Here is a 17885-nt window from a genome sequence, read left to right as displayed (position 1 = left end):
GAGATTATTATTCTCTCATTGTCATTTTCCTTGCTACAACAAACATCAATCGAGGAGAGTTAAAAGATGGAAAAGAATAGGCAAAAGGAATAATCATCATATTATATCACATTATGAATGATACATGAGAAAACAACCAATGGGGATGAAAAAAACAACACAGTTCTGTAATTCTGTTCGATGAATTCAACCTAACCCCAAGTTAAGAAACAACAAATTATCTCAGTTTCCTACCGCAGACGCCTTGTATGTCTCAAAACCTCCAAAGTTGCCGCTCTTCTATTCAAATTATGTGATGACTGTAACCAACACTTGGACAAATATCGCCGGCAATCTGGTTTTTGTCAATGACAATCACTGTGAACTATAGCCGCTCGGATGCAATTTCTGCCACCTCCAAGAAATTGAAAGGCTCTCCTCAAGTTTGGTGTAGTGTGCCGTCCAATTCAGCTCACGATTGATTTTAGATGGATCACTATACACTTCGGCATAGTCACCTGGCCTGCGCTCGAGGTAATCAACTTTGATGTTCACCCCGGTGGCTTTTTTGCAGGCCTCAACAAATTCTTTGACAGACCTACCTGCAAGTAATTGAGAACACTTAGCTATCCGTTGTGCGGGAGTTCACGAAGAGAGGGAGGAAGAGAGAGCAACCTTTTCCGGTACCAACATTGTATATGCCAACTTTGTTAGGCATCGCCTTGTCAAGAGCTTTTACATGAGCATCGACGAGATCAGTAACATCAATATAGTCTCTGATACAAGTTCCATCACTGGTTGTGTAGTCTGTTCCTTTAACCTATAAAAAAGCTCACAAGTTGATTGTATTTGTATAAGATTTCCCAAACACCGGGTCTAAAAGTGAGCTTTCCTTCAATGGGTGACAAATTATATATGCATATAACGATATTAAGTTAACTGAAAATACCTTTAATCCGGGTATGATGCCTAAAGCTGCATCAAAGCAAGCACCAGAAATCCGTCCATGTTCCCTTAGTTCAGGTCTAGGGGCTTCACCTAATCTTCCTTCTGGATCAGATCCAATGACATTGAAATATCTGTCGATGTGAAGAAACAAGTTAATCTCAAGCTCACAGATGTTTTCACAGTGCAAATTGTTATAATCATTAACAGACCTCAATATCATGACTGCCATGTCCGATTTCTTTGAAAAATCTAGGATAATGTCCTCTGCCATTTTCTTAGCCTTCCCATATGGGTTGATAGGATTCTGCAGGTATCGTATGAATTGTCAATACAAAATCAACAGATCATCGTAATTTATCAAGCGAAAAAAGACAATGTCCATCAGCCAGCTTAAATCTGGATTTCAATTATATCATATGTTAACTCTTTTCCTGACCTGAGGAGTTAGCTCTGTAATTGGCATCTTCTCGGGTTCTCCATAAGTAGCACAAGTACTCGAGTAAATAAGAGTTTTAACGCCATGTGCTGCCATAGCTTCAAGAATCACCAAAGTATTTGCAGTGATATTATGATAGTACCTATTTTGGAAATGTTAAATCATATAAACAAAGTAAGAGTGAGATAGTAAAACTCTGTGGTTAGAGCCACCATATCTCAGCATAATTGAAAAAGAAAATGTTTTCTAAGAATGAATTTTTTTCTCGAATAGTGCAAATATAAATGCTCATGATTTCTTTAGTCAAGGATCATTGTGAAAAATGAATACATCCCTACGAGCAAATTCATTAGTTGTATAAACAGTTTCATACTTTCCCACAGGTTTCAAAACCCAAGTCATGTTACACATTATGAGAAGGATAAATAACATACCTAAGCGGTTCAAGTGTGCTTTCACCAACATAAGCTACAGCCGCAAAATGCATAACGGCATCAAAAGCATTTTCAGCGAAGATCCGATTAACCTAACATTTTTTGTCAAGGAACAAACTAAAACCGCTGTTAGAACAAAACTAACGATGCATAGATTTGATCAGTATTTGGAATGATTCCTCTATTTCAAGCAATAGCTATACTTATCATCGTAGGCTCTATTTTTTCCATGTTTCAGTTATGCTCTATCTTTTAAGCATTCTACTACCATTTATTTATTTTATTGTTTCTACTTGCTAGAACTTTTCTACCAAAAAAATTGTAACAGGAGAAAACATTGACATTTCTTAAGATTATATCATTCTATTTTGATAAAAAACAAAGAAAAGAATATCATTCTTATCGCCTTATATTGATCATTGTGATTTGTCTTTTACTTTAGCTTCGCTACATTAGTAAGTATCCAAAGCGTGAGATATCTTGATTCGCTGGCATGTAACATCCTGAAGATCATCATCAGATTGCCACACAAATCAATTTTGAGTGCTTTGCAGCTCAAGACCAACGAATGAATAAGCTAAACCAACAAAAGCAAGAAATAACATGAACATGCTTTTCAAGGCAAATCCAAGGCAACCAAAATCAAAACAATCACAGAACATGTTGGAGCAGATGCTAGTGATCTACCCATGGATATGTGCAACAATACAAGGTCAGTGGCAGAGAAGGTGCTCGTGAACAATGATTTCATGCTCACAGGATCTCGTCACTGCCATATCAGCATCCAACTTATAAGGTGGACTCAGAAGATGAATATATTGGGGTTAAAAACTCGTTGTCAGACAATATACCCTTCAAAAACATGAATTTCACTAGCAAGTAGAAATTTCCTATTTATGGCAACAAATTTGACCATCAAAGATTTCTTGAATTGCATACCTAAAAAAAACTTGTACAGCAGAACTGGAAAAGACTTTGGACAATTTGAACATACCTCAGTGGAACCAAGTGAAATTGGTAATTTCAAACTAAAGTGGCAGTTCTTAAAGGTCTATGCACAAAACTATCTATAGAGTCAGAAAAGCAAATGGTTTCTCACTTTCTCAATATTTGAATAATTTAACTACATATACTCAGGATCACATTGGCTGTCAACTATGGCACGGATCGGACCCAAACTGCACCATCAACAGAAGAACAAATGAAAAGCTTGAAATTTTTAAAATTATTTCGAGTCATCTAGAGAAACTTTTTATCTGGGATAGATAAAAATAAAGCACATCAATCTGCTGCAACCTATCAACAAGAAACAACCCTTGGAGATGATAGTACCCTCTAAGAGTACTTCAGCATATGCACATCAAAGAACAAGACAAAATCCATGTGTTAAGCAAATATTCAATAATTCTAAAATGTTACTGAAGTGAGAAGATGCACAAGTGTGTCCATATCAAAGATTAATAAATATGGATGATCATGATGAAGGCTTGGATGATACCTACAAAGGTGAAGGACAATATCTTTGTCCATCAGAGAGGGTGAAAGAACAATACTCATATTATTTCGAAGGATTTAACAACACTAAAGCAAAAGGAATCTCAATGCAACCATCTCTTGAAAACATGGAGTATCATATAAGACTAAATTTTATAATTCAGTCATTGATAGTAGGAGTCGTTCCAAAATAATATCCAAGGAAATTGTAAGAGTACTTGGATTATCAATGTAGAATCATCCAACAATATTGGTTGGATCAAAGACAGAGAGTATTTTCCCTTTGTAGTAGGTGCTATTTGAGGAGGAGAAAAGGATATAGCATAATTGGATACCCATGCGAGGAGACATAAAGCAAAAGATGGATGAAATTGATCTCAAATACTAAGAAGTCGGTGATAAGTGGCATCAAGCCAAACTCTGGCAAAGGAGGCAAACTCAAACAAGTTCATCCAAAGTGGAAGGGAATAATGAGGCATGAACTTAATCAACCACCCATTATCTTATTTCAATCAATACTCATCATGCGTAACATTATAGCTTTATTTCTTTGCCCTTTTCAATTATGTTCATTTCTTATTGCTAGATGTTCCTCATCTACAAAATGGTAATAGGGTATAGGATATTTTTCCCTAGGTTTTATCTTGTTCTATTTTGAAATTGTAGAATTTGAAATATATCAAAAAATCACCAAAAAGTAAACTTTAAACAAAAGAAATTCACAGGATCAGGATACAGCTCTTGCATCTCCTAAATCTGCATAAATAAATTGAAGTTTTCCGGGCTCTGGAAATAGTTGCTGGAGAACCTTAATAGCTCCAAGGTTTCCTCTGGAGAGGTTATCCTATAAAAATAAACCAGAAAGATTAATTATAGTGAAGATGATTTTGATTAGTGGAAATAAAGGATAATACCATTCAACCCTGTTTTTTCTCAGGAAAGCCATATTACCACTATTGTAACACGGTATGAGTCCTTTAAGAGTCGAAGTGCAGCATGGGAACCAATATAGCCGGCGCCACCAGTCACTAAGACATGAGTCACTCCAGGTTCATGCTGTGAAAACTGCAATGATAATATATATTCTGATTCACGATGGACACGAAATCAAGAAGAAGGTAATTTGCAAACTAATAAAATCAACAAATAAGAATCTAAAGAGGGGCATATAAGGTTAATTGTAGTGAGTTGTTGCACTGTCCACAAGTATAATGAGAAAAGGTTTCTCAAATCTACAGATGTGCCATGTTTATAATTCCTCATGTAGAAAATTTGATCATTTTATACAACATAAAACATAATTGACATGGTTGATCTTTTTGAACTTCTAGTTGGAATGTGATCAAAGCCTACCACACTAGTGGCCATGAAACCCGGTGATTGCTTCAGAATCAGTATGCAGAAGGCTGTCAGTATAACAGCCATAATCAGTTTCCCAATAATATGAGGCTTGCGTCTGGTATCTGGGTAATCCATTCCTGCAAATGTAAATAAAGATAAAGCACTATTCACACACATTCATATAACACACACATATATACTCTATACTTTTCAAGGTAAGAGAAAGATAAGTGCAGACATAATCATTTACAGAACTACAGATCACGATTAGCTTGATAAATAAAAAATTGAACATTATGATAAAATCATAATCTCCAATGAATTTTACTTCATAACACAATATAAAGCCATAACAATATGACACACTATAGAGTTCTTTTTTAAAAAAAAAAATAAGAAGAAGAAGAAGAAAAGGAGGCATGACCATGAAACCAATGAAGAAAACATTAGATCTCCAATTAGTAATATTATGAACCTGCAAGCGGCCAAGGTCTGACAGCTCTAGGCTGATTTCTGTTCCTGTTGCTAGGTAGCATGGGAGAAGTTTCCTTCATAGTAAAACACAAGGGTTTCCTGTTCCTGTTCCTCAACGAACACAACCTCCAACTGCCGACCAGATCAAGGCAGCTGTAGCAGAGGCAAACACAAAGTTCAATAAACAGGCCCAAATTCATCTCGATATGAAGACCAACAGAAAAATTCTTCTCGATGGAAATAGGGCGAACTAAGAAATCCAACCTAATCATTCTCGATGGAAACAAAACTATCTTCTTTAATTAGATAGTGAATTTGAAAGAACAACGAGAGAAACAAATTTTTTTTTTTTTCAAAATTCGACGTATAAGGGATAGGAGTACCCTCAGATCCACAAGACGAGCTTAAAATTAACTGAAATCCATCTGCCATGGAAAGGCGAACAAAGCCAACACCAAATCAAATTGCCGCCTTTAAACATGTCGGAAACCCACAGAAAAGAAAAAAATGGTACCCAAAGAACCACAGAAAAAAATAGATCATCAACAGCCAATCGCCAAAAAACACACGAAACACTAGCGAGAGCAATAAACGCAGCGTAAGGCCCAAATGGCAACCAAGGAAGCAAAAAAATCAACAGCCATCTTGAGAAGAAACCCATCGAGGAACAAGAAGGGGATCAAAATCGAACCTTGGCGAGTATAGCGGTCCCTAGCAGCGAAAGATCAGGGGAGAGGAGGAAGAGGCGAGCAAAGAGAGGAGAAAAAGTTGAGGTTTTTTTATAGAGTGGATGAAGTTCGGGCCGAGTCCGAGTGGACTTGTCAATTCATTAGTTCTGTTTGGAGAGAGAAAGGGAGAGGAGAGGAAACAAAAAAATAGAGAGAGAGATAGAAAATGTTTATGGTGGTAGGTAGTTGGCCAATTATTCTAAAAAAGTCTATGTTTTTTCATTTGTTTTTTTTATCAAAGTCCTCTTTTTATTGTTTTTGATAAACTAAGTAAATTTTCTAAATTGGACTCTAGATTTTGTTTTTTTTTGTTTTTTTTCTGCCGGGTGTTTTGCACTTTGTTTTTGCCCAAAGTCGTACGAACCTCGTCGAATGTCTCGCCGATACAATTGCAACCTTAGAAATAGAGCCGTAAACGAGCTCAGGTTTACGATGTTGAAATATATTTAATAAAATAATTGAGTCAAGTGAAATGGAATCTAAAATGAACTAAAATATTAAAATAGTGGTTCAAGCTTATTTGATTTTTTTTATAAACTTAAGTTTCATTTGTTTAGATATTATCAAATTTTCAATTCAAATTTATTTGAATATTTAAAATTTTTATATTTTAAAATTTATTTGATTGATTGTTGTGTTTGATAATATAAATTTATTTATTTATTTTAAATTTTTATTTATTTATTTATTATATTGATAAGAGTTTTGTTAATGAATATGATTCACAATATCTATTCATAATTCATTAATTTTAATGAGTTGTCCATATAAGGGGCACCCAATTGATTAGAGGGTATGGATGGCAATGGGGTGGAGAGGCAGAGGGTTTGCCATCCACATCCCCACTCTTATTTCCAGTTCTATCTAATCGAGAAATCCTCATTGTTAGTGTAATTTCCCTGGGTCAAGATTGACCAGATTAACTAAGCTTAAGTTGACTGAAGCATAAGTCTTGATGTTTGAGTTTTTATGTTTAATAATATGTGGAGATTGATAGTCAAAGTTTGACCAGAAGTTAAGTAGGTCAAAATTATTTGACTGGAAAATCCTAACTGGATGTTATACAAGGACAAGTTCAATGGGAACATTTGCAAAAGATGAAAATCCAAGTGGGTCATGGAGGACTGGACACTTAGAATAGAAAATCCTGATGAGTAAAACTATAAATTGATACCGTGATTTATCTCCCTTCACATAACTTAGAGATTGTTAGGGACATCTATGTTAAGATAATTACCTTTTACTATAATAAATATTAATGAGTTAAATATAAATATGGTTAAGGTTGTTCATGATTTATTCAAATTTATTCATTACTTAACTTTGTGAGTATTAAATAAACATAAATAAATTCTTATCAAATTGAGTTTCCAACTTCTCACAAATATGTAATTCATTTACGACCTTACTTAGAAATCCATCAAAATAGAAAGCGTTAAACTTTTTTAGTTTTTTTTATTATTTGTTTCCATTTAGATAAATTTGTGTATAAATGATGAATTTAGCTAGTCTTGGGGTAACCAACCTATCCCCATAAAATTTTTTCACTGACTATCAGGGTAAATAAGAAAATACTTACAACATACAACTCAAAAATTTAGCATCTTTTAATTGCACATATCAAGATAGATGAACTTATGTAAATCGACTATAGAAGTAATTTTTAATCTCAAAATAAATAATAATTTTGGACTCTCCTAACCCTCATTAATGTCAATCTAAATTTTTAGATACATCTAGTAATTTTTTTATGTACAATTGATTGAAATGTTATTATAACATTTAATAATTATACGAAAAGGAATAACAACAATATTTTGGTGGAACATACTTATAATTTAATTTAAGACTAAATAACTTTTAACTCCCTATATTTTCTAAGTAGCATTTTATCCCGGTCTTTAATAAATAAAATTTAACTCCCTTTAATCAAAAGTCAGATGTGAAAAAAATGTATAAAAGATAATTATGTCATTGTCTTTTTTAGCATTTTTTGATAATAACCTCAAGAGAAAAAAAATATATTGAATTGACTATTATATCTTTTGGTAAAAATCTTCACAAAATTCATATATGCACCAATGTAAACAATAGAAAAGAAATAATTCTGAAAGAAATAATTAGCCAAAAACTCATTTCACTACCCTCACCAATTCAAAAAAGAGTCAGAATTTTAAATTGATGAACTAAAAGTCAAAAGAAGATGGAACAAAATTATCATTAAAAATCTCCTTCTCGTCATCAAATGTGACATGTAATAAAATAGAGGCGAAGTGTTAGTATGACAAAATTGTACCAATAAAATCTAGGAAGGAAGTTTATAAGTTATTGTGACTATAAGGTTAGTGCTTAAATATCTTAATATACCACATAAACCCAAAATCACTGACATCTAATAGATGTCAATTACTATTTGCATGCAAAAAAATGGTGGATGTGGGTTCTTCCGATGGATGGATGATGTGGTGAGTTGTCACGTCATCTTATCAGACCATCAGATGGATAGGATAGAGCTCTTTATAGCCGTGGGATTATTTGAACGGATAACCATGATAGCGACACGAATATCTACCATTAAAACACAATAGTGATGAATACCCGAGGCAACGCCTCGACCTCCTTCAGTGAATTAAATGTAGTCGTCCGATGTAGAGCTTGAAAAGATGCCAACTCACCATCACCGTCAAATCCAAAGGGCGTTAGTAGCGGTACCATCGCACGCCTTTGCAATTAATGCAGTAAGGAGGTCTCGTAGCCTGAGGCGTATGCTTTCCATCCATTAATGCAATGATACGATGCGCTAATCGTCAAGCTTGATGCACTATCTTGCGTATCATATCCATTTAATGTAGGGCTCTCTCTCCTCGACGACCAAGACTCATCCAATTATCCCAATAAAATGTCAACATTTTAGCGCAACGGGATAAAAGTGTTGGTGCAGGTTACACTAATAATCAGATTTTGATGTATGACAAATATGTTAAAGTTAGATGTATTGTTTATCTAATCTTTTTACCAAGTGTGCAGGATTTAATGGGTCTAGAGGACAGGAACACTAAGTTGAAGTCTAGCTAGGTTGATAGCTGGCATGAAGTCCAAATTGGTTGAGATCTGACAGAAAGAAGTCCAGTTAGATTAATAGCTATTATGAAGTCCAGATCGGTTGATATCTAGCAGAAGGAAGCTCAAATTGGTTGAAATTTGGCAGGAAGTCCTTGTGGGTCAAAGGATCTAAAGTCTGCAATTGATAAGTGGAGGTCAACAATTGGAGGAGAGATCCAGTGATGACACATTCCCGGTTGAGGAAATAGTAGGCGTCGGTCCAACTTAGGTCTATTTGGAAAACCTAAGCTTGATTAGATCCTGGTTTAAGGAGACAAGATCTAATTAATACTACTACCTTATTGTGCTAACTTTATTTTGCATTATAAACATATTATAGTTGTCTAGACTATTTTTTTTACAGGAAAGACAAGGATAAAAAAGGGTTGTCCGGGCACTCAGAAGGGATCAGGGTGTCTGGAGTTGATCCGGGCTCCCAGACTAGTTTTGCCTGGGCAAGTACCTGGCCAGACACCCGAGTGATCCCAGTGCCCGGAGGTGCTCCAGGTGCCCAGATCAACAAAACTCATCCAGAAGCTGAGTTGGAGCACGTCGACTGACCGAACCCACGTCAATAGTCCAATCGCTCGGAGGGGGTTAAGACGCTTGGAGGGGGTTAGAGCGTCCGGAGGTGGATAAACTTCGAGGATAAAGTTTCGACGAGAGTTCGCCATGTCAGCACAGTCCAGACACCCAGGAGGGGATCCAAGTGCTCGGACAGGGCTATAAAAGGAGCCTTCAACCAGTAGCGTCAATACAACAAGTACTCTGACTTTCACTCATGTGTGTTGCTCAAAAAAGGCTTCTATGATGCTATAACGCTTCTCTGACAACCACCAATCAAGTTCTATTTATTTTCTCTGTTGTCGGTAACATTTCATTATAAGTTCTTGTACTTAAATTTGTAATATTTCAAACTATTAGTGGATTGTCCAATGAAAGCACTCAACAAGTGCGAACCTTGGAATATGAGTTGTCGAAGGCTCCAAACCAAGTAAAAAATTACTTGTGTTAGCACTTGTCTTTCTTTTTCTTTTTTCTTTCTCCTTAACTTTATTTTTGCTGCGAACTCAGTGTTGTTAAAAAGAAAAGAATAATTTCAAAATCATGTGATTCAGCCCCCTCTTACATGCTCACGATCCAACAAGTAGTATTAGAGCGAGGTACCGCTCTAAATTGGTGGAACCACCAATCAAGAAAGGGGGTTCTCTTGCTTTCTTCTTTTTTCTCGTTGAGTTTTAAGATTTTCAATCTAGTTCAAATTGACGCAATCACCTCTTTTGTAAAATTTTTTATCGTTGCAAAATACTCTGAATTGGTGCAACACCAATCAAATTTTAGTACTTTTATTATCTCCCACACTGCTAATCCCAGACTAGTCTTGGGATTTCTTTATTAGTTTATTGTTATGTGCAAGGTTCTATCTTTAATGGCCCAAATCGAATGATACAACATCGTTCGTCCCCTGCTCTTTAACGAGGATGACTTCCTGTATTGGAAGAAACGAATGGAAGTATACCTAAAGACCGACATCGATCAATGGTTCACCATCCGAGGAGGATACAGGGTAATAGTAAATGAAGCAACTAAAGTACCACTCGACCCAGAAAGATGAAATATGGAAGATAAGAAAAAGGCCCAAATCGACTTGAAGGCAATGAACACAATCCAATGTAGACTTACAAAGAAAGAACTGAGTCACGTCGACCCGCATGAGAATGCGAAGGAGCTATCATCAAGGACATTCTGAACAGGTTTCACCTAATCAGCCACCAACTAGAGAACATGAATGTAATCAGGTATGCCTTAGCTTGAACATCTTTCCTCGAAATTCATTGCGGGCATTTTTAGTAGATGCCTATAAAATTTCAAGGAATTTAAATAAATTAAAATTAGATTAACTATTTTATGAACTTAAACTCTATAAACAGACTAAATCAAAGCAAGTCGAGAAAGGTGTAACCTTTATTGCAGGTCCATCAAAAGAAACTAAGACTAGAACTCGAGTCAAGCCTGAGTTAGGATATGAATCTGACTTAGAAACCGACGAATTAAGAAGGACAACTAGTGAACATGGTAAAAAAATGTTCACTAAAAGGAAGAACAACTTCACAAAGAATGACTTACAAAAGGTGATCAAATCAACATCCAACTAAGCAAAGGCGAAGATGACATGCTTTGGATGCAACAAGAAGGGTCATTTTAAGCATGAGTGTCCAAAAATGAAAGAAGACAAACCCAAGACAACCAGAAGAAAGAAGACACTTAAAGCGACTTGTGTTGAGTCATCTTCAGAAGAATCAGACAACGACGAATTGAAGCATCACAACTATCTCACGCTGATGGCAACCGGACCCGAATTGGAAAGTGACTCAAATCAAGATCACGAGTCCGAATATGAGTCAAGTCATAAGTCCATACTCATTTTCGATGGTTCTGACGAGGTACAATTTATCTTAATTGCAAAATTCTTTAAAATTATGACCTATCTTAATAAAAAATTAATTAAATCTGAAAAATAAAATGACACACTCCTTAAAGAAAATCAACACCTTAAGGAACAACTTATTTCCCAAACCGAAAACACTAACCCAACTCAAGTCGAAAGACTTGAGGAAGAAAACTCTAAATTGAAAATTGAAGTAACCAATCTAAAAGAATTGTTAGAAAAATTCACAACAAGATCCAAGTATCTCAATATGATACTTGGATCACAACGAGCTATGTACAACAAATCCAGACTCTGATATAAACCCATCTCAATAAATAAAGTATTATATAACTTATAAGCCAAAACAAGAAACAAACCAAAGCTTGGATTTCGAAAACTTATCTAACCAAACAAGTAAGACTCAATTAATTTTATATACCTAAAATTGAAATTTCAACCTAAAACTAAATAAGCTAACTAATTCAAACTCAAACCTAAAATGTAAAATGAAATCAAACAAATTAAATTCAAATAAAAAAACTAAATTTAAATCAAATAACTATAAATTCAATCTAAATTCAAGTTATAATCAAATTTCCTATAACTATAAAAGAAATCAACATAAATCTAAAACATAAACCCAAGTTCAACAATTCAAGAGGAGACACCAAATTAGTTGGCACCTCCAAAATAATAGTTTACCCGATTGGGTAATTAGGACTAGTTTAAATATGGACAAAAGTTTAACTTGACAAACAATACTGGAGAAGTTTTGGATGATAGTAGGTTAGGGAAGCTTTGCCTATACATGCAGGGTCGTACCTGAGTTTTCATAGCCCTAAGTCGAAGTTCCAAAATTAGGCCCCTCACATTGTGCAATCAATTTTTCTTAATCAAAAGTCTTCTTCATTAGGACCTACAAAATATAAAGTAAAATACTAATTTGAAATTGTATATACAATATATGTAATTTAGTTAAACAATAATAAGTTATAGTATTACCAATACTCACTTAAATATAACACGTCTTGACTTTTTTGATGCAAAAATATCAATTAAGCATGAGTAATCAAGATATTACACAATTTTCTTCTCAATTGATAGCATGCCCAACCCGTTCAATCTTTCTTGTGACATAGTTGATCGAAGATAATTTTGATCAATTTCAACTTTGAGAAACTTCTTTTGGCGGTTACAATTATAATTGGTATAGTCAACAAAATTCTATAAGCAACATAAGTATTCGGATAACAAACATCCACATCTTTGAGATGATTCAACACATCTATTGCTCTTTTTGCTTCTGTTGGTAAAGAATGCTTCAAGAGAGTCAACTCCATGAATAACTCATATCCATCAATATCAGAATTGTCATTATGCTTTAAGCATTATTCAAGATTTTCACAAGATCTTAACAAATTATCATCATCAACACACTTTAATTTCTCCAAACTGAATAAAAACCCAAAAGTTTCTTCATATTTTTTAAATTGTTCAAACCGGTTTTGTAGAGAAGAATACCCTTGATCAATCAAAAAGAGAAAGTAGTTAACTCTAAAAGATTCCTCTACTAATTGTGTTACCTTATTTGTAACAGTTTCATCAAATTGTTTTTTTTCTTCTAATAATATGTTTTTCTTTGAATGAAGCTTCAATTCCCAATTTATTTACCATTTGTTTAGCTTTATTAACAACCTTTTCAAATTCATGTTCTCTATATTCTTCAAATTCAGCATAAGACCCTTTATATGTTTAATAGCAACATCAATATCTACATTTTCAGCTTGGAGAATCTTGCTCACAATATTTACTGAATGCAACAACTTATACCAAATTATCAAACCAACCAAGAATTCAAAATTTTTAAGATCATGTGTTGCTAAAGACTCAGCCTCACTCTTTCCTGTTGGATCATCACCCATGTTGGCTAAGTAAAGTAAAACATCTCTTATCTTTGAAATTTGTTCTTTTATCAGTCTCGCACTTTCAATGTGACTTTTCCAACGGGTTTGTGACAATGGCTTAAGTGTTAAACCTTCCACGTGATGTTTGAAAATTTTCCATTGCTTGGTAGAAGATGAGAATAATTTATATATCCATTGTATTACTCCAAAAAATGGCATAGCTTGAGGACAACAATTCGCAATATCACATAATGCTAAATTTAGGTTGTGACATCCACAAGGAGTATAGAAAGTTCTAGGGCTAATATCTAATAATCTTCTCTGCACTCCATTATGCTTTCCTTTCATATTTGATCCATTGTCATATCCTTAGCCTCTTATATCATCAAGATTAAGTCTAAGATTTTTCAATACAATTTTTAACTCAGTAAAAAGTCCATGTCCTGATGTATCATCTACCTTTAAAAATTCATCCCAATATTCTTCTATCATTGTAGAGCTTGCTGAATCATCCACACAACTATTGGTACCCCATGGTAGTTTTCATGTGATCAACCAAGTTAAGTTAGGTCCTATATATTTGATCCTTGTGTCTAAGTGTACAAGAACTTAGGAACACAGGAAGTCGAGGGGAAGACACAATTAGCGATAAGGATGGTACGGGAAGAGAGTCGACGGATTCAGTGCATCCTAGAGATGAGGTGCTGCAGAAGAGTACACTGGCAGATGAAAAGGACGCGCGCGGTGGTCCAAGGGATGAGAAGCCGAGGAGGAAGACTTCTCAAGGAGAAGGCCAGAAAATGGGTTCGGATGAGCCCTATTCTGATTGACCGAAATCACTCAAGTAAGCAGAGCAATGGAAGAGCCAAAGGAGAAGACTTAGAGTTCGGTAGTAGCTAAAGGCGCCTTCAATCACTTGAAGGCGCCTTCGACTAGGCAAAAACTGCCGTTGGTGAAGGATAAAGTTTTATCCTTTCTTACCTTGATGAAGACGCCTTCCAGCTTATTGGAGGCGTCTTCCAGCCACAGATAAAATTTTTCAGGGACTGTAAAAGGACCCCTGGACTTAGGAATTAAGTATCAACTCTTGTCTTCATTTCCTAGTATCTGTCTGAGCAATTCAATGAGTGTAAGAGGCTTCTCCACTTTTATCGAAGTGTTAGAGTGTATACTAAAAGCCTAGCTTTTGTAAATATTTATTTGTTGAAATAAAAGAATCACATTGGTCAATATCTGCATTTATTTATTAAATGTACTTGTTCAATTAATTTATATAATAGACAACATGGAGTGTGGTGTCACACTCAGAAGATCATGTTGTCAGTTCTCTATAAATTATAAACAGTTGCTTGCGACTAAGATGGAAAGGAACAAACCATCAGAATAGTCGTAGTGTAATTAAGTATTAGTTTATCTTGACTAATAAATTACACTGATACACTTTAAGTGTATTGAGTATGATCATTTAGGTATGTTCTTTTTGTACTGACTTAGTAAAAGAGCTAGACCTTAGTTATTATGCAAGTGTGTGCTCTTAATCTTAATATAATAACAAGCACATATATTTAATATTTATTTCTTTGACCTATCAAAGGGTGAGGTTTAGCTCGATAAATCAATATGCCCGATAAGTTGGGAAATGATATTACTTATAGTGTGTGTTGTTGATTATAGAAGGAATCTATGTCCTAGTTATCTAGGTTGAGAATGTCCCCAAGAGGAGCTCATAAGGATTGCCATGTTAAACCCTGTAGGTGGACCTAGTCCGACATGACAATAAAGTTGAGTGGTACTACTCTTGGAGCTAGATATTAATTAAGTGAGTTGTCAGTAACTTACTTAATTAATGGACATTCGTAATCTTAAACACAGGGAGACTAACACACTCATGATAAGAAGGAGCTCATAATGTAATTTGGGATTGGTGCGGTAGTGCGGTAATAACTCTCTAGTGGAATGAGTTATTATCGATGAACTTGAGTTGTGTGTTTGGGGCGAATACGGGATACTCAAGCTCATCGAAAGGCCAAAACCAATTTCTCCTCTAGGTCCCTATCGTAGCCTCATTATAGCCTCAAGTCCATCCAAATGTAAGGCTCTTCTTGGTGTCCAAGAAGTGGGCCGGTCTAATGCTTGGTGACCAAGCAAGGGCCGACCACATCCTCTCCTATAGGGGCCAACCCTTTGCTTGGTGACCAAGCATGAAGGGGTCGACCACAATAATTCAAAAAGGGAGGGTTGTTTTGAATTTTTAAAATATTCTCTTTGTAGAAAACTATAAGTTTTAAAAGAGAGATTTTAATTTTTAAAACTTTCTTTATTTGAATTAGGCCACATGTTTAAATAGAGAGTTTAAAAGATTTTAAAACTTTCCTTTTTTAACCATCCTCATGGTTTAAGAAAAAAAAAGGAAAAGAAGTTTTAAAATTTAAATTTTCTATCACCATGTTAAAAAAAGAAATTTTATAAGGGAAGTTTTAAATTTTAAAATATGGTTTTAATTTTTAGAACTTTTCTTTTTTAAACTCTTACTTTAGGAAAGAAAGCTTGTAAAATTTTATAAGAATTTTTCTTGTAAAATTTTATATAAAAAATATTTATTTTTTTCTCTTGTGGGGGCCAGACAACCTTGCTTGGTGCCCAAGCAAGGTGACCGGCCATATTAAAATAATAAAATCATCATCCAATTAATTTTGGTGATTGATTCAATCAAGAGGAAAGAAAAGGAAAAATAAAAGGAAAAAGGAAAAATTAGAGGAAGATTTTAATTTTTGTAAAAATTCTTCCCTTATTTGCCTTGGGCAAGTAATATAAAAGAAGGGGTGAGGAGGCCTTATGTGATAACAATTCTTATTCTCTTGTTTGGAAACCTTGGTGTGGCCGACCCTCTCCCTTTCTTCTCTCTTTTCCCTTTTGCTCTTTTCTCCTTGTGGTGGTGGTGGTGGCCGGATTTTACAAGAAGAGGAAGGAGGCTTTTGGGTGGTGTTCATCTTGGAGGATCGTCGCCCACACGACGTTCAAGGCGAGACGAGGAATATGGCAAAAGATCTTGAGGTCATTAGCATACAAAGAGAATGTATAATTAGCAATTGTTTTCCGCATCATGCTAGTTTTTCTCTTTGTAAGAATTCTAAATACAAGAGGCAATTAGATCTAGTTTATCGACTTTATTTTTCGATTTTGTGTTTTCTTCTTTTTCGAATTTGTGATTCGATTGTTCTTTTCGGTTAACCTAGAGTTATTTAAGGAAATAAATATTAGCTTTCCTTAAAAGGCTTTGCCTAGGCGGTGGTGGTTGCTCCCATATCCAAGAAGGCCATGTGCCTCGCCATGCAGTCCTGGAAGCCAATTTTGGAAATTAATATTTATGGAATTAACAACTTAGGTAGATTTGAATCAATAGTGTTAAGTTCCGCTTGCGATTCAAATCTAAACCATTAAGAATAGATAAGTTAAATTTGGAATCAATGATGTTAAGTTCGTCTGTGATTCCTAATTTAACTTCTAAAGAACACAATAGGTTATTTAAGGAAAGGTTCGACACTTGTACAAAAAAATTTTGTACAGTGGAATCGGTACGTTTTCCTAGGATTAACCAACACGAAGGAGACATTTAGAGCTTTTCATTTGTCTTAGATTAACATCCACCTACGTTGTAACCAAGTAAATCTTGTGCCTCTTCTTTTATTTTGTAGTTGTTTAATTTACTTGTTATAATTATACTGTTACTACTAATCTGAGTTGAAAGATCGAGAAAGATATTTCGTTTTACAGGAAATTTACCTCTTCTTGCCGGTCCCACTGCACCAACAATTGGTATCAGAGTCCAACCGCCTCAGAAGAACTAATCGCCGACTGAAGCACCGAAACGATGGCCAGACAGACAATCTTTCCACCGAAGTTCGAGGGAGAATTTACGTCTTGGAAGAAATGCCTGGAGGTATTTTTCAAAACTAATTTTGAAATTCTGTTAATAATTAAATATGGTTTTGTAACTCCCAAAGATTCCCAAGGAAATGAAAAGGAAGAATACCAATGGACCAAGAAGGCACAAGCAGACTTCATAGCGAACGGACGAGCCGAGTTCCACTTACTCAGCGTACTTCCACCCCAAGAAGTAAATCAGATCGTAGATTACGAATCAGTAAAGGAATTTTGGGAGAAGTCCCTAGAGCTGCATGAAGGAACTTCCGAAGCAAAGCTCACGAGACGAGACCTGCTCCATAACCAACTAACAAACCTCTGGATGGAAGAATGTGAAACAGTTGCACATCTACACTGAAGGATCAAAGAACTCATTACTGGACTCATGAATCTTGGAGAAAAGGTAATGAACTGAGATTCGTTAAGGTATGCTTTAAATGCATTTCGTTGGACACCCGAGTGGACATCTATAGTTGACTCATTTTACATATCTAAAGACATTTAAGTTAGTTCATTAGAAAATTTTTTTCCTACTTTTGAACTTCACGAATTAAGATGTACAGTCTTGCGAAACAAAGGACAAAAGACAGCCCATAACATAGCACTAAAAGTCAATCAAAAGGGCCAACCAGATCAAGACTCCGAGAATTTAATCGACGCAGATAGAGTAGCATTATTGGTGAGGAAATT

General features: G+C 35.1%; 1 protein-coding gene across 1 annotated transcript; it reads right to left on the bottom strand.

Moving 5' to 3' along the window:
* Window positions 1-77: 77 nt before the first annotated feature.
* Window positions 78-5954, bottom strand: LOC122045461 (probable UDP-arabinose 4-epimerase 2). The gene is made up of 11 exons (XM_042605688.1): window positions 5798-5954; window positions 5108-5259; window positions 4645-4769; window positions 4243-4356; window positions 4028-4135; window positions 1798-1889; window positions 1364-1505; window positions 1137-1231; window positions 929-1058; window positions 655-799; window positions 78-581 (listed from the first exon to the last, which is right to left on the bottom strand). The coding sequence occupies exons 2-11, from the start codon at window positions 5184-5186 to the stop codon at window positions 355-357; spliced, it is 1257 nt and encodes a 418-aa protein (XP_042461622.1). The 5' UTR covers window positions 5187-5259; window positions 5798-5954; the 3' UTR covers window positions 78-354.
* Between the last annotated feature and the right edge of the window lie 11931 nt (window positions 5955-17885).

Source organism: Zingiber officinale, chromosome 2B (genome assembly GCF_018446385.1).
Source record: "Zingiber officinale cultivar Zhangliang chromosome 2B, Zo_v1.1, whole genome shotgun sequence".
In the NCBI taxonomy this organism is placed as follows: domain Eukaryota; kingdom Viridiplantae; phylum Streptophyta; class Magnoliopsida; order Zingiberales; family Zingiberaceae; genus Zingiber; species Zingiber officinale.
This window is presented reverse-complemented; position numbering and strand designations above follow the sequence as displayed.

What these genes read in the sequence shown, in the direction of transcription:
- LOC122045461 (XM_042605688.1), bottom strand. Translation starts at nt 5,186, where the DNA reads ATGAAGGAAACTTCTCCCATGCTACCTAGCAACAGGAACAGAAATCAG. An exon ending in GTTTCATGGCCACTAGTGTG is followed by an intron (nt 4,357 to 4,644) that starts GTAGGCTTTGAT and finishes TTATCATTGCAG; the next exon opens with TTTTCACAGCATGAACCTGG. An exon ending in CAATGTTGGTACCGGAAAAG is followed by an intron (nt 582 to 654) that starts GTTGCTCTCTCT and finishes AATTACTTGCAG; the next exon opens with GTAGGTCTGTCAAAGAATTT.